Consider the following 21,526-nt stretch of genomic DNA (forward strand, 5'->3'; position numbering starts at 1 on the left):
AAAAAGAGGGGGTTAGTGGATTACAAAATGTCCTAATAAGTTGTCTACGCTGGCGCTTCCTCAGGAAAACTTTTGTCCTTCGGGGTGTTAAAAAAACACTCCCCCCTCACCCCAACCACAAAAGTTTTACTGACGAAAAGCGCCAGTGTGAACAGTGCTTTGTCGGCGGGAGTACTCTCTCCTGCTGACAAACAGCAGCTACACTGCGTGCCTTTTAGCTGCATGGCTGTACTGGCATAGCTGTGTCCCTAAAAGCCTAGTAGTGTAGCCGTAGCCTAAACTGCACTTAAGTTGTTAAAACTTTTGTCCCTCAGGGACGTGGGGAAAAAAACCCTGAATGACAAAAGGTGCTGGTGTGGGACAGTGCTTTGTCTCCTGCTGATGAAGCTACCATCATAGGTGCTGGAACTAGGGATGCTGCTGCACCCCCTGGCTTGAAGTGGTTTCCATTATATACAGGGTTTACAGTTTGGTTCCATGGCTCTCAGCATCCCCACTATAAAAATTGTTCCAGCACCCCTGGCCAACTCCCATCACTGGGGGTGGTTTTATTTTGTCAGGGGAAGAGCTTTTTTCCTGGCGACAAAGAGCCAGGGCCCTCCCACTTTTTGAAAGTGGATGGACCTGGTCCGTTCACTTTTTGGCAGAGGCCCCAACCCTCAACTTCCCCCCGAGGACCCGCCCCCATGGCCAGGCTGGCAGTTGGATCCCAGCTGGGGAGCCTGGGCAGCTTTGGGTGCCCCAGACCCTCCACCTGCATGGGGTGAGGGCGTCGAGAATAGCCTCCGGCCTGTGTCCCCGCCCTGCAGCCCCCACTCTTACCTAGACCCAGCTCCAGCTGTGGGCCTGTGGCCCGGCCATGGGGCAGCTGTGGGGAGCCTACAGAGTGGGGACACAGGCCGGGGGCTGCTCTTGACCCCCTCACCCAGGGCAGGTGGACGGTTCGCGGCATGGCTCCCCACAGTTGCCTATGCGGCTCTTACCATGGGTGGGCGGTGACTCCTCAGTTGGAGCCAGATCCAGGTAAGAGGCAGGAGCAGCTGTGTGGAGTTGCGGGCCCTCCTGTCCTGGGCAGGGGGCCTGTGGGGCAGGGACATGGGCTAGGAGCTGCTCTTGACACCCCTTCCCCACCCCCCAGGCAGGTGGAGGGTCCATGGCTTCCAGCCCGCTCTGGCTTCCAGCTTGGCTGGGGTGTGTGGCCTCGGGCAGAGAGGAGGGGCGGGGGCCCTGACCCCTCCACTTTTGGGCAGGCTCTGCCGCCTTTGCAAAGAGCGGCTACATTGCGAGCCTTACGGTGGCAAGGCTTTAGTGGCATGCCTGTGGTGCTATAAGCTGTGCAGTGTAGACATAACCACAGTGTCTCTGTTCAGTCCATGATTTTAGTGGCTAGCAGAGTTATGAATTTAAACTACCAGGCTTATTGCAGAGGTGTTAATGGGCCACTCTACCTTGAGTGGTCCCTTAGCATATGCACTAATTACTTATGCTAAATAATCTCTTCCACCTTGCATTTACTTGTGACAGTCAGGGTAGCGTTCCCAGACCTGAAGAAGTGCTCTGTATGGCTCCAAAGTTTGTCTCTCTCGCCAACAGAAGTTGGTCTAATAACAGATAGTAAGAACCTCATCCACCTTGTCTCCCCACTATCCTGGGACTGACGTGACTTGGTGGTGGTGTCAAACCAAGTCAGGTAGGGTTACTGCGGCTAGGTAAAAAGAAAAGGAGGACTTGTGGCACCTCAGAGACTAACAAATTTATTTGAGCATAAGCTTTCGTGAGCTACAGCTCACTTCATGGGATGCATGCAGCGGAAAATACTAGGTAATCGCTCCTGCATGTAGCACTTTTGTAACAGAGGCGCAGGGGCCGTAAGGCTTGGGTGGGGAAGTGTGGGGGTGGAGGAGCCAGGGAACCTGGGGAAGAGGGACACCTAACCGTTTAACGGTGTTGAACAGGCTGCAGACGAAGGCGGGTGACGCAGGGGCTACGGTGGCACTTGTGCAAGGGTGAGGGGCAGGCCAGGCCAGGCCAGGCGCGATGGGACGCTGGGGGATCCCAGGGGGGCCGGAGAGCGAGGCCGGGCGCTCCCCCACCCCAGCGAGACCTCTAAGACCGCCCGGCCAGCGGGACGGCGGATCTGCGTGCGCGCGCCGCGCTGGGGTCATAGTAGGGCGAACCCCTGCTCAGGATCCCCCCTCCTCGCCCCTCCCCTGAGGAGCCGGGGCGGGGATCGCATCGACGCGAGCGGGGAGCGGCTAGCGAGTGCCTATCTTCTCTCCGATCCTCCCCGTTCCCCCAACGTCCGCGGCAGGCGCGGCGCGTTCCCGAGAGCCCGGCCGAGCGCGCGAGCGGTCCGCGGTCCCGGGACCGCCATCTTCGGTCGCCATAGTGACGGTTCCTGGCAACCCGGGGACGCCAGGCGGTGTTAGGCTTTTCCCCGAGCCTGTCGATGAGCCCCCCTCAGGTACCTGCCACCCCGGGGTGAGCTCTCCTGCCCCGAAACCCCACCCCGCCATCATGTCTCTGGCTGGGGCGGGAGACAAGAGGAAACGCTTCATATCGGTCACCGCAGCAAATTATTTCGGCCTGGCATCGTCGGCCGACCTGTCCAGTGCGCTCGTTGCCAGCCCCCAACTGGCCAACTTCCTGGACGACGGCAACGAGTTCCTCCTCACCGTGCAGCACTCGGGCACCCAGCTCACCGTGTCCAACAAGGTACGTCCTGGTCCTGGTGTGGGCATCCGTGCAGACCACGGGGCCTGGTGTGCAAGACGCCATCCTGGTGAGAGTGTCACACCCTGGGCTCTGGTGTGTGACGTGCCCCCCCCCGGGTGCCAGAAAGCCTTTGACAAGGCTCCTTACCAAAGTCTCTTAAGCTAACTAAGCTGTCACCAGATCGGATGGAAAGGCCTCTCTTGGATCAGTAGTTAAAAGATAGGAACAAAGGAGTAGGAATAAATGATCAGTTTTCACAAGATATTCATAAATCATGTGGAAAAGGGGGTGAACAGTGAGATAGCAAAACTTGCAGACTATACTTACTCAAGATAGTTGAGACAAAAATTGACAGCAAGGAATTACAAAAGGATCTTGTTAAATAGGGTGACTGGGTGACAAAATGGTGCATGAAATTCAGTGTAGATAAGTGCAGAGTAATACATGCTGGAACATATATTCCTAATTGTATATACAAAATGAGTCTAATTTATCTGTTACCACTCAAGAAAGAAATGTTGGGATCGTCCGGAATAGTTCTCTCAAAACATCTTGTCAGAGTGCTGTGGTAGTCATCTCATAAAATATAACATTAGAATTGGAAAAGGTGCAGAGAAAGAAGGGCAAAAAAAATTAAGGGTATACAACAACTTCCGTGTGAGGAGAGATTAAAAAGATTGGGACTGTTCAGTTTGAAAAAGAGATGACAAAGAGGCGATATGATAGAGGTCTATACAATCATGAATGGTATGGAGAAAGTGAATAGGGAAGTGTTATTTATCCCATCACATAACATATGAACTAAGGGTCACCGATGAAATTAATAGGCAGCAGGTTTAAAACAAACAAAAGGAAGTACTTCTTCACACAGCACATAGTCAACCTGTGGAACTAGTTGCCAGGGGATGTTGTGAAGGCCAAAAGCATAGTTTCACAGGGGTTAGGTCCATCGGTGGCAATTAGCCAAGATGATCAGGGATGCAACCACATGCTCTGGGTGTCCCTAAACCTGCAACTACCAGATGCTGTGACTAAACAACAGGAGATGGATCACTTGAAATTGCCCTGTTCTGTTCATTCCCTCTGAAGCATCTGGCACAAGCTACTGCAGGATACTGGGCTAGATAAACCATTGGTCTGACCCAATATGGCCGTTCTTATGTTTTTATATTTATATAGACTATGGTCTCTCGTGTGTGACACACCATTCTGGTGTGCATGTCCCTGCACACCAGGGGCTCTGGTGTGCGACATGTTGCCCCAGTAGTAGGGTGTTTGGAGACCAGGCCGTCTGGTGTGTTACATGCTGTTTCCCTTAGAGTTCTAGCAGAGACTTAGGTCCTAATGTGTGACATATATACATTCTGTCTCACTGTGAGTGAGTTTGCAGACCACTAGGTCTGGTGTGTGACATGCTGTCTCAGTGTGTACAAAAACCACGAGACTCACTGTACAGTGTTCTGTCTCAGAGGAAACATCTATGGGGGGAGGGGCATTTTATTATGTCTGTATAGATCATGGGGTTTAGTGTGAAGTGTACTGTCCAGGTGGAAGTGCATGCAGACCATATGATCCAGTATGCGGCACATTACTCCTAGGGCTTGTGTAGACCACTGAGCCCAGTGTATGGCATGCTAACTAATGGAAAGCAATTGTGCAGACCAGGGCACCTAGTACACTCTGTGTCCGTGGTGTGCATCACATTGTGTCAGTGCAGGTTTCCAGGTAGGTTTTGGGGTTGGGCACATGGTTTGATCTGAATATCTGTGAACATGAGAGACCTAGCTTTTGATGTTCAGAGATACTTGTGTAGAGGTAACACCTTTGTATGTAGAGTGCTCTGTTTTATGTAAATTAGGTGCAGTTCCTGCCAACATTGAACTATTGGCGAATTGCCTTTGTTGTCCTCAGTTGCACAAAATTTGGGTACTGCTGACAGAGCATTTAAAGTTAATTTTATCCAAAACATTGCACACTATAATATCTTGAGAAACAGGTAACATACATGATTGTGTAAAAAGGGTGTCTACTGTACTGTACATGAGGAAAAGAAAATGGGGTGACAGTTTTGTGCTATATGCAGAATGTCAGCGTACTGCATGTTATTGCTAACACTTCATTCTTCAGTTTGATTGTAGACCTTTTCCCTCTGTTTTATGATAAGATTTTAGAATAGACAGACAGTTTTATCTCTTCTTGTCTTGTTTTGGTCGGATTGGTAGAAACTTTATGGTATTTAAACACAGGACTTTCTACCAGGTGGGATGGATTGGGGAGTTGGGGAAGGTTCTCCTCAGTGCAGGGGGAACCATAGCATGTGAGTTGAAAATTCTAGTTATTGGACAAAAGATTGAACTTACTATAACCAGAAGCCAACATGAAATATGAGGTGAGGGCCTACTACTGGAGTCCAGAGGCAAACTGCTTGTTGTAAGTGGATCCTGCTGAGATGCTCCATTTTTCATTTTAACCTCTGTCTAGTAAGCATCTGATAAATTTGAAACCTCCTTTCCATGATCCTCCTCCGCCTGTTGGAAGGGAGAAAAAGATTTCTTTCCCCTCCTAAACCTAGGCTCTTGGCTGGTGTGCAGAAGCTGGGATCTCTGCTAGTCTACTTTTCCCCATCCTCTGTTTTATGTGTCTTCTTCTGTGAATAGCTTCAGTGCTTGCCTCTGCTATTTGTAGCTTTGCCAACAAGCTGCACTGTGAAATTGACTTGACTCTTGTGTTTCTACTGCTGCCCATCCTGTACTGGGCCACAACATTAAAATTGATGAAATTCATATCAATTTCACTCAGCCATTGTTTGAGGTGTCTATGAGCAGCTGCAAAGGTTTTGGAGCTAGCTGTCTGTAGACCATGAAGATTGCATAGATTCACATTTGGAAAGTTATCTTCAAAATCAGGAAGGGTAGAAACTAATTTTTTAAAATGAAAGCTTAAATTCTGCAGCATGTGATATTTTACACTCCACCACTTGCACTCCATCTGCTTGACACTGAAAAGTGGGGGAGTGTACTTTAAACAATGCCGGCATAATATAAGTAAAATGGTTACTTGAAGTTAGAACTGGTTTTGGATTTTTTGACAAAATGCTTTTTTATCCAAACCATTCAAACCATTTTTTGCCCAGTTCTACTTGTAATGCAGAGGCCATTTTAAGTATTTGATTTTGTATTACATTTCAGATTTCTATTCAGCCCAATATAAATATCACATGAAGGTTTGAATTTGTAACAAATCAGATATGAACAGAATGTTTATCACAAGTCAAGTAACATGAAATTTTGTAATTAGTTATTTCCTTACTCTAAATTGTATAGAAAGTGCATTTGGGGGAAAAAACATCTTGTGATTTGCAGTTTCTTTCTTTCTTGAACCTTGTGTTTTTTGATCATTGTAGGTTGAAGCTGGTGATTCAAAAGATAAAGTGTTGGTATTCTTTAAGCTGCGGCCTGATGTTATTACAGAAGATAATCTTCATAGTAATATTCTTGTGTCATCTATGTTAGATTCACCTATTAATACACTTTATCAAGCAGTACGACAGGTATTTGCACCAGTATTATTAAAGGTGAGTAATATACCATTACAGATCATAGAATCATAGAATATCAGGGTTGGAAGGGACCCCAGAAGGTCATCTAGTCCAACCCCCTGCTCAAAGCAGGACCAATTCCCAGTTAAATCCTCCCAGCCAGGGCTTTGTCAAGCCTGACCTTAAAAACCTCTAAGGAAGGAGATTCTACCACCTCCCTAGGTAACGCATTCCAGTGTTTCACCACCCTCTTAGTGAAAAAGTTTTTCCTAATATCCAATCTAAACCTCCCCCACTGCAACTTGAGACCATTACTCCTCGTTCTGTCATCTGCTACCATTGAGAACAGTCTAGAGCCATCCTCTTTGGAACCCCCTTTCAGGTAGTTGAAAGCAGCTATCAAATCCCCCCTCATTCTTCTCTTCTGCAGGCTAAACAATCCCAGCTCCCTCAGCCTCTCCTCATAACTCATGTGTTCCAGTCCCCTAATCATTTTTGTTGCCCTTCGCTGGACTCTCTCCAATTTATCCACATCCTTCTTGAAGTGTGGGGCCCAAAACTGGACACAGTACTCCAGATGAGGCCTCACCAATGTCGAATAGAGGGGAACGATCATGTTATTTTTATACATTAAAAAATGTGTACTTACAGATTACTTTCCTCTATTTTCACTATAAATCTTCCCCATCCCATGTTAATTGTTCTCTGAGATTTATTGTAATTTGCTTTTCTGTTAGCTTTAAAATTAAAATATATACAAAGGTTAAGGAATGAATATTTTATTTCATTTTCAAGTTAAAGGAGGCACCTTACAGCAACCTTTACATAAGTCTGTGTCATTTTTTAAAATGTGTATCAGATATTGTTTCAAGTTCAATGGCAGGAATACACAAACCTCTATAGCTATTTTATATGGTAAATAGGTGTGCTGGATTCCTAAACTGACTTATTTGACTCTGTTTTCCATTGTGCTGATAGGTTTTACCTGCTTAAATTCCACCATGTGTCAACAGGAGAATTGATCGCAGAGGGCTAAATTCTGAGAGTTTTGCTTAATTGAGGACTGCATAATTTGGCACAGGGATTGGAGAGGGTAGCAGTGTATCTTACATGTGAAAATGTAAAAGCTAAACTGAGGATTAATATCTTCTAAAATGATACCTCCTTTTCCTATTTTGTGATAAGGAAGATATTTTCTTTATTCAGTTTTTCACAAACAAAGGAAAATCATGGTTACATTTCTTTATCTTAGCAAAATAAATTTCAGTGTTTCATAGTTTCCAAGCCCCAATTTATTTTCTGTCATAGTCTTAGAGTGATTCCAGAAGATTACAATAACCTTCATTATTCATTTTAACCAGTAATTTCCAGCACAGGAGTATATTCCATACCTGGTTGCTTTAATAGAGAATGATGAAAGAATATCTGTTTGCAGCATCCTTTTGAAAATATTAATTCATGTCTTACAATCAGTTTTGAGCTGTAGGCCATGTTTAAATCAGTAAGGAGTTTTTTTCAAAAAAATGATTGGCATGATATGGTTCAATGTTTTGATTTGTCCAACCTGTAAAAGAATAAGATGTCCTTCCCTGAATTTAAGTACATTCCCTGTTCTCTTCCCCCCATCAAATGAATAATTATTATTCCTCAATTATTTGAAAAAAAAGCAGATAATAGGAAAATGATAAAGAGTTCTAACATGATTTTTATTGCTTGGAATCTTTGTTGTAGGATGAGAAATGGAGTAGGGAGTTTGATCCCAAACTCCAGAATCTTCTGAGTGAGCTAGAGATTGGTTTGGGCACTGTCCTCAGAAGATCAGATCCCAATTACTCAGGAACCAAATTCCGTGAAGATGATGTGCGCGGTGTGTACTACAATTACTTATTTTACAACACAATTGAAATTAAAAATTGAATATTTCATTAGAGTTGTGAATTCATGTCTCTATCACTGTGATGTGAGTGGTTTAAGAACCTAAATAAAACAGAATAGACCTAGAAAGGTTGTGAATACTCTTAGCAGTTAGGAATTGAGGGCACCCACTGTCTAGCAGGATTGAGTGTATGGTGCCTTAATATTAAGCTGATATCACACGTAGACCCAAAAGTTGAAGCAGAATGATATAATACAAAGGTAAAACTTTCCATTTTAGAGTGTGTTTTGCCTAAAGATATTTTGTTATTATGCATTATATCTGAATAATCGTATTTAAGTGATTTCTGTTTTGTATTTGCAGCAATACTTACACCAAATGATGAGTTTCAGTTCTGGATAGAGCGTGCTCATCGTGGAAGTAAATCATGTAGCAAAGAGAGAGCCTCTCATTTTAAAGATCTGTTTGAAGTAATTGCAAGAGTATGTTTTTTCTTTTATTTATTCAGTGATGTATTTATATCAAACTTAGTAAACAATTTACTCAACTTGTGAAATGGTATGAGATGTTCAGAAGTACAAAATCTGGGGCAAAATTCTTCTTGCAGTTTCTCTTCTCCAGCTCCCACTGACTTTAGTGGGGGTTGCTCAAGTTTAATTCAGAGCAGAGTGTGGCCCCTTCAATCCTAAAATTAGTCTTAAAGAGATTAATATTAATAAAGGAATGGTAAGAAGATTGTCAGCTGAAAATGGGATGATGATAAATAATAAAAAAATGAACTAACACACAAGATGATGATTATGGACTCTGCCCTGCAAAGTGTTAAGCACTTGAATCATTTTACTCACATGAATAGTCCCACAGAAGTCAGTGAGACTATTCACATGAATAAAGTTACTCACATCCTTATTTTTTTTTTGCAGGATTGTGCCTTATATTTTTAAGTTAAAATGAAGACCTGACATATCTGTAAACAAGAAAATGCCTCAGTTAACAAACATATTTGAAAATATTCTAAAGAATGTAAATATTTCTAATCCATCAGTAGCACAATCATGTTATTTTAAAATGTATTTTATTTCTAGGATTATTACAATTTGGATAGTCTCTCTTTATTTGAAGTTGTGGACTTAGTGGAGACTACGCGGGATACTGTTGATGATGTATGGAGACAAACAGAACATGATCCCTTTCCACAGCCACGCATGCAAAATCTTTTGGATGTCATAGGTAAAACTGCGGGTAGAAATGATCACACATTTTCAAATCAACAGGTCTGGATAACATACACCCAGGAGTCTTAAAGGAACTAGCTGAGGAGCTCTCTGAACCACTAACTTTAATTTTAACAAACCTTGGAAAATTGGGGAAAATCCAAAGGATTGGAGGACTGGCAAAATAGTTCCACTATTTAAAAAGAATAAAAAGGATGACCCATGGAATTGTTGACTGATTAATCTGATGTCGTTCCCAAGCAAAATAATCTGGGACTATCAACAAAGAATTGGAGGCTAAAAATATAATTAATACCAGTCAATATATTTTCATGAAAAGCAGGTATTGTCAAACCTGTTATCTTGGCAACTGTGTTGATATAGTATTCTTTGATTTCTCTAAGGCATTTGACTCAGTATCACATGACATTTTGACCAAAAAACTTGAATTATATGGAACCAATGGAGCACATATTGGATGGATTAAAACCTGGGTTACTGACAGCTCTCAAAATGTGGTTTTTAATGGGGAGAAAATCAGTGAGCAGGGCCTTTTCTAGTGGGGTCCCTCAGGGATAAGTTCTTGGTCCAATGCTATTCAATATTTTTTATGAAAGATTTAGATGATGATGATATAAAATCTTTGCTGGTAAACTTTACAGATGACATGAAGACTGGTAGGGTAGTAAATCAAGAGAAAGGCAGGTTATGGTTACAGAGTTATCTGAGTCTGATTAAATGGTCACAAGCCAACAAAATGCATTTTAAACAGCTAAATGCAAGGTAATACATCTGGGAGCAAAGAATGAAGGCAACATCTGCAGGATGGGAGACTCTCTTGGAGAGCATTGTGGATATCCATGTCATCATGAGTTGTTAGTGCAATACTGTGGCAAAAAGGGCTAGTATGATCTTTGGTTTTATAAATAGGAGAATATCAAGTAGAAATAGGGAAGTGACCTTGCCTCTGTACACACAGCATTGGTAAGACCAATACTAGACTACTGTCTTCAGTTCTCCACACTTCAAGAAAGATGTGGAAATACTGGAGAGCCTTACAGAAAAAGGCATAACAAGATCCATTGGGTAGAAGTTGAAGTTAGGCAAATTCAATCTTGAAATAAGTCTCAATTTCCTAACAGTCAGGGTAATTAAACATTGGAACAACTTATTCGGGGAGGTGGTGGACTCACCGTTGCTTGGAGTCCTTAAAATGAGATTAGATATCTTTCTAAAATGTGTGCTTTAATTCAGCTTCTGTGGAAAATTCTACAACCTATGCATGTAGGGGTCAGGCTGGATGGTCATAGTGGTCTCTTTTGGCCTGGCAGTCTATGAATCTTCATTTCATTCCTCCCTTCATAGGCCATGGAGAGGATGGGAAGCTCTGCATTGTCCTCAACATGCTCATAACACATGCAACTGTGTATTAAGACAATGACTATAATCAAGTCTCTTGCTTCAAGGCTTCACCCTGCAGAGATTAGGAAGGGCTTTATATCCTCCCAGTGCACAACTGGCCAAATATATTCTGGGTTTTGGGTTTTTTTAACCTTGCTCTGAAGCATTAGGGATTGATCATAGCTGGAGTCAGAACGCCAGATGGGGTAGATCATTACTGTGAAATGGCATAGAGAATTCTCATTTTTTGGTACAGTATTTTATTTGTGTGTCTTGCTTACCTGCTCAGGGTTCAACTGATCTCCAGATTTGGGGATGGGAAAGAATTTCCCCCCAGGGCAGGTTAGCATGTATCTTGGGTTTTGTTTTTGTTTTTGCCTTCCTCTGCAGCATAGAGCCTGGATCACCTGCTAGGATTATCTGGACATTGCAGGGGCCTCAGGCATTTGTGGCACCCTGACCTCAGTCTCTTCTGTTCTCTGCCTGTAGCATACAACAGTTTAGTTTTCTGAGGACTGAAATGCTTCAATCTAATCCAAGTTTTTGGACTCAACACGGGCAAATGAGCAAAATTTATTTGGCTTTGATATACAGGTCATACTAGATGATCTAATGATCTCTTCTGGCCTAAAACTCTATGAAAACTATAAAATCTGTTAAAATACAGCCTACTGAAAAGTGAGACTTTTATTTTTAAATATGTTGTCTTACATAATATGTATATAATTTAATTTATTAAGGATTCCAGTTCTGTAGCTCTTATTCATGAGCAAAGGATTGCAGAATCAGGCACTAAGTGAATAGTTGTTTGTTTATGAGATTTGCATTTAGTATCAAAATATCTCTTCAATAGCTTTTAAAAATGGAAATGTACTGTGGTGAGGAAGATAAAGAAAGGATTTTAAACATACTTGTTATATTTGGTTATATTTATATACTTTGTTGTATGTTTTTATGCTGTTTTAGGAGGCTCTCTTGGTAGGTTTGTTCAGAAAAAAATGGAAACTTTGAATCTGTGGGAGGATGCTTTTCACATTGTGAAAGAAAATCTGAAGGCTGGTATCATGATTTGTGAACAGTGGGTAGCTGCCTGTGATCACCTAACTGGACAACTATGGCAACGGTATACACCATATCCATGGAAAAGTGAGAAATATGTTCCTGAAACATTAGACAAACTTGGCAAACGTCTTGATGAGGTACGAGTTTGGTGAATTTTGATTTGTTTTTGTTGGAAACAAAACTACAGAGGTATTTTTTAGTTGTAAATAAAACTAATAATGTGTAATATTTTGCATCATTTTTATAATCAGAGTACGGTTTAATACACATTTGTGTTTAACGTTTATTTGACTGTAGCTCATTGTGAGGGAAGGTTTATTTGTGATGGGGAGGTATGGTACAGACAGGGGAGTTTGTACTGTGTATTGCATTTCTTGTTTTTAATATAAGTTATGTGCCCAGGCATCATGATGCTGGGCATATAAAAATCCCATTACAATAAATAAAATACTACTTTTTTGTTTTAGGTGCTGACTATTAGAACGCTTCATGAAAAACTTGCATATTTTTTACCAATGGGGGAACAACAAACATTGCACCTTGCTCAGGTGTTTGAACCCTTTGCTTGCCTGAATCCTGTGCACTATAACCCCTACACAGAGGTATAATGTTTATTTTTATTTTTCTATACATAATTTCTGTGACTTTATTGTGAGTATTAACATATCTCAAACTAACTCAGCTATTCATTATCTCCAGCCTTTATGGAGAGCTGCAGTGTCTCAATATGAGAGAATTGTTGCACCAGTGGAACAGAAAATAGCAAGCAAACTAAAAACATTTATTTCAGAAATTCAAGACAGTCCTCAACAGGTAAAAATATTTTTATAACACAAAGGCTTTACTATGTATCAGATTGCAGAATTCTCAAATAGTCATTTTAAAACAAAGAAATAGTTATTTATGATCACATATAGGATTTATGAACCGTGGTGCCTAAGAATGTGTTTCAGTTTGAGTAGAAATAACCTTTTTTCTTTACATTATTTCTTATGCTAGCTGCTTCAAGCATTTCAGAAATATAAGGAACTGGTAAAACGCCCAAGCATTAGCAAAGAATTGCTTTTTGAAAGGGAAACTTTGCTAGCAAGACTTCAGGACTCTGTCAAAGGTAAAAGTGTATCATAGAGAATTCAAAATCAGTATGTACTTTTGGAAATGTTTTAATTGCTCTCTACTTTGTCTGTTTTCTTTTGGGAGTAGTATTTTGCAACACATTTTTTTGGTAAGAGACTAGTATGTTGTTTGTAGCTATAATTCATTATTGCTAACTGGTTCTGTTGCTTTGTGGGTCTAACATGAACAGTTTGTTTGATTGATACAGATTTTCGAACAGACTTTGAAGCTCGATGTCATGGTGTTCCTGGTGATGTATCTGGGCCACTTTCAGGCAAAAATCTTTCTGAAGTTGTCAATAATATTGTTTGGGTGCGGCAGCTGCAGTTGAAGGTAATAGTTTAAATTCTTCTTGAGACACTGCATACTGACTTCTCAGTAAAAAATGTGGCATAAAAGACTTCAGGGGTACTCAACATTTGCAACACTTGTTGACTTCACTGGAGTTAAAGATTCAAAGCTCCTCTTCAGTAGGACTCTTGCTAAACAGTTTTTCATTTATTCAACACGCAAAAATTGTTTCTTGGATACATAATACATTGAAAAACCTCTTATGTTTTAAAAACGGTTTATTACAAAATGTTTTAGAGTATTACAAAAACTGGGAAAGACCAGAATTCTACAGTGGTGGTAGACACTGTGGCTCAGATTGCTTCCTCAAGTGTGCACATGTGGTTTCCATAGAAGGCTTACAATGAGCCAGATTGTGACCCACTTACTCTGAGTAGCGAGTAGTAACTCATGAATAGTCCTTCAGAAATCAGTGGTATTTCTTGTGTGAATAAGTGCTCACCAGTGCAAGCAAGGGGTTCCCAGTATCATATTAAAAAGCAGAATTGTTGGTTCTTTGTCATAAAGTCAGGGTGCTGTACATTAGTGTTTTCTGCTTCACGACTGGGTGGGTTAAGGGTATTTGCTCAGTTATAATTTCCTGTCTTTGATTAGTTTGTATTCACACAATAATATCAAACAATATCTGTGCCTTGCTATCATCACATTTATAATTTATTATATAAATGGGTTTCTGAGATTAAAGAAATGCTTTTAGGTGTTCAGTATGTAACATATTTAAGTGCAAAAAACCCAGGAGTACTTGTGGCATCTTTATAGAGTGACAAATTTATTAGAGCATAAGCTTTCGTGGGCTACAGCCCACTTCATCGGATGTATAGAGAAGATATATACACACACACACTGAGAAGGTGGAAGTTGCCATACAAACTGTAAGAGGCTAATTAAGATGAGCTATTATCAGCAGGAGAAAAAAACTTTTGTAGTGATAATCAAGATGGCCCATTTAGACAGTTGAATAAGGAAAAGGCAGGTAGAAATAGATTAGTTGAATGGAAAGATTTGTACAGATTCATACACTAGATTCACACGTCCTGATGAATTTGACTTTAGAGGAAACATTTCAAGTTTTTAGATATTCTAAAATCGAACTCAGGAGGTAGCATCTGTTATAACATATGCACCATCACTTCTTTATACATACACTTATGTTTTTGCCAATGGCATACTTTTGGTTTTTGAGAAAGGCTTACTTGCTCTGCTTTCCTTCTAAAAAACACCAGAGCCATTTTAGTATTTTAAACTTTTTACTTAAATTGCAGTTTGTGACAGAATTATGAGAATAGGCACTTTTTTTAAACATACATGCCATAAAAAATATTTTTAAAAGTGATGGGAAAAAGTGTTCAGACCTTCTGAATATTTCCTTATGCTTTTGGCACTCAGTTGAAATTCATCTTCTCATTTTCTTAAGATCCTGGGAGAAACACTGCTTCCTAATATATTTGACTGTATAATAGATACCTCATTCTGACTTACTGAGATGAATCTATCAACTTAATTGAGAGATAGAGTTTATACTGATTTACCAAATTCAGATTAACCAAAGCTTTGTAATGTCATCCATGATAGTATTGTAATCTTCTTTGTGCTCCAGGTCCCCCAATCCAGGGCACACTAACTAGCAAGGCACCAGCTGGCTTCAAAGAGGCTGTGTTCTTTTCTAACCAAAAAGCACAATAAAGAGGATGCTAGATAGCTTTCTGGACTATCCAGTTGCTGGCCTGTCTCCCCCAGCCCAAGAAGGACTCATGCTACACCCAAAAGTCTATTCAGGTCCTTCCTTCAGGGCAGTTTTATTCTTCAAATAAAAAAACTTGCAAAGTACCACAAAATTTTTCAAGTGTCCTCTGCATAGTGCCATTCTTGGGGCTTTTGCTGATTAGTACAGCAAGATGGTAGAAGCTTCTGGTAGCAGTGCCCGACAGGTGCCCATGCTCCCCCATCCTCCCCGTTTGGCGCTTGAGGGTGTTCTAAGAGCACGAATATATAGGAGCTGTGGTGCCACTGCAGCCTCAGTTCTTTCCAACAGCAGCCGCGGAAGGATGTGAACCATTGGATCTCACAGATGTATTGATTGGTAGTGCCTTCATATTAGTTTCTTGCTGTTAGTAGTTTAGTTAGTAGTCTATACTTAGTTTTAGGATAAATTAGGCAAGATTTAGATTACATCATAGTTTTAAGGTATAGTTCTATAGTTCAGTATGGATGATCCCAGTATGAAGAAACATGGCTTCAGGTGGTGCACATCTTTCCCAGCAGTCCTCTTTGCGTCTGACATACATGTTCAGTGTTTAAAGTGTTTGGGGGAGAACCTTTCCCCAGCATGTTGTGCTACCTGTAATACTTTCACACCTCAGGCCCAGAAGGAAAGACAAAATAGTCTTCAGGCCCAGCGCTTAATTTTTAAGGAAAGAGGTTCTGGGGCTCAGGTGACTTTTTTACATTCATAACTGATGCAGCAAACCCAGAGGGGCTATGAACCCTCAAGCTTAGTGGTGCCAGGGCTCAGCCCTGGCAAGCCCTGGCACAAATTAAGCACTGTTTAGGCTCTTTTATTACAGGAGGCGTTGTCTGTCAAGCCTCTGGGATCTGAGAACTCTGAAGGATCTGAAAATAAGGATAGGAGGCTTGAATCAGCTCTGAGTACATTTATATCCGAGAAAATTGCAAGAATGAAGGCTTCCATCTTGGCACTGAGCTCCAGTTCCAGATTGGCAGATCTGACTGTTCCTAAGCCTTTGGATCTGACTCCAAAATTAATACCCATTTCAGACAGTCATCCTATGGGTCCAAATAACTTATTAGAACTGGCTGCCCCATTTCAGAGGAAACTGAAAGCTAAATTAAGACATATACCTGGTAGTACGTCAGACCTTTCACATGCGAATCTGAGACCAAAGGATGGTAGATCTGTAGATCCATTCTCGAAATACGGATCCGAAGGAAAGATCATCTGATCTGAACACATCAGTTCAGCAGCATACTTTAACTGTCATGGTACAGATTCACTTGGACTCACATCTACTAACAGATCTGGCTATTTCTTATGGTTCTCATGATAAAAGACTAAGATGGGACATCAAGCATGGAGATTTTCCAGTCTCTCTTCCACCACCTAAGATCCCAACTTTAAGAAGAGATTTGTCACCATGCTACATGACCCAGATCCCCACAGTGGTCATTTCACCTGCTGCTTCAGTATTGGATCTGGGATGGGATCTGCAATCAGATATAGAGCTGGATCCAACAAGCAAGAGTATGATCTGACCATTTTCAGATAAGAATTTCCCTCCATGGCACCCTGTGTTCCAAACAAGGTATGTGAGACAGTATTGGGGTGAATGGCAGGATTGGCATATACTGCCTTGGATGCCTGGGACATATCGGCCAAATCCTACTTATCACTATCACTCCAGGAAGCTTGAATCTTCGTAGCCACTACATCTTTAACTGGAACTGATGGATCTGAGCGTTGTGGATCTGAGGGGTAAGGATCCGACACTTAGAGAATGTTCCCAATCCTTACCACAGGAGACATTATTTGAGGAGGAGCATCAGACAACATCTTTTCTACAGGAATTCAACAAAAAGATATGGAAAATGTGGATGTAGTTACAGCAACGTCTCCTTCTTAGGACAGCGTTCAATTTCATAAGCTAGTGGATAGGATGGCATCAACTTTAATATTACCTCAGTAGCTTTGAAAGGAGCCACATGTCCAGTATTTTGTGTTCTATTGCAAAGAGTAAGGTGTCATTGCCTATATTGGAAGGTCTCTGGCAACCAGAAAATCTTTTTGGTCAAATCCATCTTCATGTCAATCAGTTTAAAAAAAGGCAGATAAATTATATCAGGTCTCACAGGAAGGGTTTTTCTGTTTTCATGTGCACCTTCAAACCAATTCTCTTGTGGTAGCAGCATCAGGTCAAAAATCCAGGTCAGGTCTTCAGCACTTGACTCCTTATGACAAAGAAGGAAAAAAGTTGGACTCTCTAAGAAGAATTTTTTTTGTCGCTTTCTTTAAACATGCATGTGGTCGATATCAAGCAGTTATGTCCAGATATCAATTTCACTTGTGGGAGAAGATCTGTCTTAACCAAGAACCTCCCAGAGGACTAGAGGAGATTAACAACAGCTCTCATTATGAAAGGCCAACATGTGGTGAACCATGCCCTTAGGCCATCATTTGATGTTTTTGACACCGCATCAAGATCTGTGGTTTTAGTGATAACTCTCCATAGACATGCCTAGCTACAATCCTTATATTTGCCTATGGAAAGAAAGACAAAAATGAGGATTTACCTTTTGAAGGAGATGGATTATTTTTAGTGCAAAAACTGATACAGTGCTGGAGAGAATGAAGGAAATAAACTCACCTGTGAGATCTTGGGGGTTATTACCTCTTTATTGTAGAAAGACATCTGTATCTATCTTCAGATACCCTAGACAATACGTTCTATCTTCGTTCCCTTCTTCTTCTTAAACCTATGAGAGGCAGCCTTATTATCAACACTGAAAACAGACATCCTCTAAAATGCAGGAGAGGAAAAAAATCCCACAAGCTCAGGACAAGGATGAAGAACTCCTTGATTACATCTTTCTTGCCTCTCATCAGCCTGCAGGTTTGATGTGATGAATGAGAGCTTCAAACCAATTTCAATAAATACTACCCATGTTTTCAGAAACTCTCTCTCTTATTTGTACAGTGCATGGTCAAATATCACCTCAGACAGATGGGTTTTAAATAAAATAAAAGCATTCTATACCATCCAATTAATATTCCTTCCTCCATGCAACTCCTCTCACTTTCCTTACATAAGACCAGCCATGCTGAGTCAGGTCAAAGGTCCATAAAAGCATGGAATCAAAGAATAGTAGGACTGGATGGGACATTGAGAGATCTTCAAGTCCAGTCCCCTGCACTCAAGGCAGGACAAAGTATTATATCTATCCCAGTACCCATCTGGCTCAGTATCCTGTCTTCTGACAATAGCCAATGCCAGGTGCTTCAGAGGGAATGAAGAGAACAGGCAATGATCAAGTGATCCATCTGCTATTCACTATCTTTTCAGGGACCCTTCTCACGAGAACTTGTTAAGGGTAGAAGCCCAAGCTCTACTGCAAGCAGGGGCTGCAGAAAAAATTCCTTTAGATTCCAGGCACAAGGGATTTTATTCATGATATTTTCTAATCCCCTAAAAAGAATGGAGGCCTCAGACCAATTCTAGACCTCAGAGCTTTAAGCATGTTCATCAGGAAGTTTCAATTCAGGATGGTGAGTATAGCATTAATTATTCCCTCCCTGTCCACTTTTGAATTACTTTGGTGATTTCAATCTCAAAGATTCATCTTTCAGAAAGAACCTCATATTGAAAATATCCCTGTTTTTCTATTGGTTCAGTACAGAGTCCATTTCCAGTACAGAGTCCTACTGTGTGGCCTTTCAGCCACACCCAATGTCTTTACCAAATGCATGGCTCTGGTAGCTGCATATCTGAGAAGACAGGAAATTTTTGTATTTCTGTACTGCAACAATTGGCTTCTGAAGGCTTTCTCAAAAGAAGAATTACAGAAAGCCATTTTGGTCATTCATTCTTTATTTGTAACCTTTGGTCTTCTCATGAACGAAAAAGAGTCTCTTCTCACACTGTCACAGAAGATTCCATTCATTGGTGTGATTCTCAACTCCATAAAAGGAAGAGGTTTTAAAAATTAAAAACTACCATATGCTTCAATATCCCTGTCAAAAGGTATGAGAGTAGCAGCCATGTTATTCGCAAAAAGAAAAGGAGTACTTGTGGCACCTTAGAGACTAACAAATTTATTTGAGCATGAGCTTTCATGAGCTACAGCTCACTTCATCAGATGCATTCAGGTAGTTTAGCTAATGGCATCCATGACCTATGTGCCTCCATATGCCAGGCTCAGAATGAGACCTCTTCAGCACTAACTACTAAGGAATTTCAGATCCATTATGAACAGTATACAAAAAGAAAAGGAGTACTAGTGGCACCTTAGAGACTAACCAATTTATTTGAGCATAAGCTTTCGTGAGCTACATCCAATGAAGTGATGCATCTGATGAAGTGAGCTGTAGCTCATGAAAGCTTATGCTCAGATAAATTGATTAGTTTCTAAGGTGCCACTAGTCTGTATTCGCAAAAAGAAAAGGAGTACTAGTGGCACCTTAGAGACTAACCAGTTTATTTGAGCATAAGCTTTCGTGAGCTACGTCCAATGAAGTGATGCATCTGATGAAATGAGCTGTAGCTCATGAAAGCTTATGCTCAAATAAATTGGTTAGTCTCTAAGGTGCCACTAGTACTCCCTTTCTTTTTGCGAATACAGACTAACACGGCTGTTACTCTGAAACCTGTCATTAAGTATGCAAAAAGTACTCACTGTTCTGAAGAAGGTTTTTCTCTCCCTAAGATGGTGGCTGGAACCTCAAAATGTCCTCAAGGGAGTTTTGTTCAACCCACCTTCTCCACTTTTAATAATACCTACAAGGTGAGGAGCGCATCTTTGCAATTTGTACATTCAAGGCCTTTGGAACGGCAAAGAATCTCTGTTGCACATAAATGTATTCAAAACAGAGGGCAGTCCGACTCAGAGTATTTCTCTCACAGTTGTCGAATGCGGTAATTCAAGGGGCCACGGACAACTTGTCAGTAGTATATTATGTGAACAAGCAAGGAGGAACTCTATTGTCTCAACTTTGCAAAGAGACAATACAACTTCGGGATTGGTGTATCCAGCATAATATATACCCTGTTGCCCTACATGTAGTGGGTCAATATAATGTGATTGCAGATTGACGGAGCAGAGATTCTTCGCAGATGCAAGAATGGACTCCAAAAGATTTGGGGATTCAGGATATTTTCAGTCTTTGGGATTTCCGAACATAGACCTATTTGCAACTAGATTCCATACAAAATGTCCCCATTTCTGCTCAAGAGCAGGCTCAAACAGACTTCATTGACAGATGCATTTCTCCTAGATTGTGGAGAGGTTTTGATACATGCATTTCCTCCCATTTCCCCTCATTCCCAGAGTCCTAAAGAAAAGAAGACAAGGTTCAGCTAGGGTGATTCTCAGTGATGCAGTAAAAAGGAGTACTTGTGGCACCTTGATCCAGTGTGGCCGAGATAATGGTACACTGAGTTACTCTGTTTATCCAAGGTTTCAGAGTAGCAGCCGTGTTAGTCTGTATTCGCAAAAAGAAAAGGAGGACTTGTGGCACCTTAGAGACTAACCAATTTATTAGAGCATAAGCTTTCGTGAGCTACAGCTCACTTCCTCAGATGCATATCGTGGAAACTGCAGCAGGCTTTATATATACACAGAGAATATGAAACAATACCTATTCCCACCCCACTGTCCTGCTGGTAATAGCCCATCCCCTTATCCAAGGGGAATCACAAAATTCTCCTGTTATCAATGGATTTGCTACCCTAGCAGTGGGGGAGGGTCTTCCATCTGTTACCCCAAGAACAGACTCAGGGGTCCCAGAGTAGCCTTTCTGTTGCTTATTTCTGGGTACCCCAAATGTTAACCTATTATTCTGTCCCTGCAGGGTGAAAGGAGGGGGCCTGTCCTAGTGAAATTGCCAGGGTTTACCAAAGATCTCCCTATGCTCTTCAGGAAACCTTTCAGAACAGACTATATCTATTCTCCCTTGGGAGGACATGGATACAACCTTCCGCTCAAAGGATTGACACCCAGGCAATACTTTTCCAAAACCAAGTGTTTTCTTTATTTAATGTAACCAATCTTTCCTAGTTTAATTAATCTAAACCTGAATTAAAACATAAATACCTTAGTACAGGAATACAAGTTAAAGTGCCCAATACTGTAATGTAATACAGTTGGAATGGCTTCAGTGATTATGTTCTGCACATGGTGATCAGTCATATGCAGGACACTGAAAACAATCTTAATAAATTCTAAATTTTATACATAGTAACAAACATACAAAGACAGACCTCCAACTTTATTATCCCAAGCATACACATTAATTAACCCTTTTTTTTATTCTATATCCTATACTATGATTGGCATGTTCACTTTCCACCGGCTTCTGTCTCCCTCTGTTCTGTCAGGGTCCTTCTGCTGTGACCAAGCAACACCGCTGCTGCTGCCACCCTGCAGTTGCTTCTTCCTTCAGGGTCTTCTTCCTTGCTGTTCCTTGCTCTTTTAGGTTTCTATGATCTTCTCCTTCTCCTGCTCCAACCTTTGCCTGCCTGCTCT

General features: G+C 41.3%; 1 protein-coding gene across 7 annotated transcripts in view; it reads left to right on the forward strand.

Annotated features, from left to right (window-relative positions):
• The first annotated feature begins 2,195 nt into the window (after positions 1-2,195).
• The window catches only part of DYNC2H1 (dynein cytoplasmic 2 heavy chain 1), a 403,248-nt gene continuing 383,917 nt past the window's right edge, over positions 2,196-21,526 (forward strand). For 3 of the 7 annotated variants that reach the window (XM_073338398.2, XM_073338416.2, XM_073338408.2), the window contains exons 1-10: positions 2,200-2,715; positions 6,119-6,289; positions 7,985-8,120; positions 8,493-8,611; positions 9,215-9,359; positions 11,711-11,943; positions 12,274-12,408; positions 12,506-12,619; positions 12,806-12,917; positions 13,131-13,255. In XM_073338398.2, coding sequence (XP_073194499.1) covers positions 2,518-2,715; positions 6,119-6,289; positions 7,985-8,120; positions 8,493-8,611; positions 9,215-9,359; positions 11,711-11,943; positions 12,274-12,408; positions 12,506-12,619; positions 12,806-12,917; positions 13,131-13,255 — 1,488 coding nt within the window. In that variant the 5' untranslated portion in view covers positions 2,200-2,517. Of the gene's footprint in view, positions 2,716-6,118; positions 6,290-7,984; positions 8,121-8,492; positions 8,612-9,214; positions 9,360-11,710; positions 11,944-12,273; positions 12,409-12,505; positions 12,620-12,805; positions 12,918-13,130; positions 13,256-21,526 lie in introns of all 7 variants that reach the window. The other 4 variants (XM_073338435.2, XM_073338425.2, XM_073338445.2 and 1 more) reach the window with 3 other exon arrangements.

The sequence above is a fragment of the Lepidochelys kempii genome, chromosome 1 (assembly GCF_965140285.1).
Source record: "Lepidochelys kempii isolate rLepKem1 chromosome 1, rLepKem1.hap1, whole genome shotgun sequence".
Taxonomy (NCBI): Eukaryota; Metazoa; Chordata; order Testudines; family Cheloniidae; genus Lepidochelys; species Lepidochelys kempii.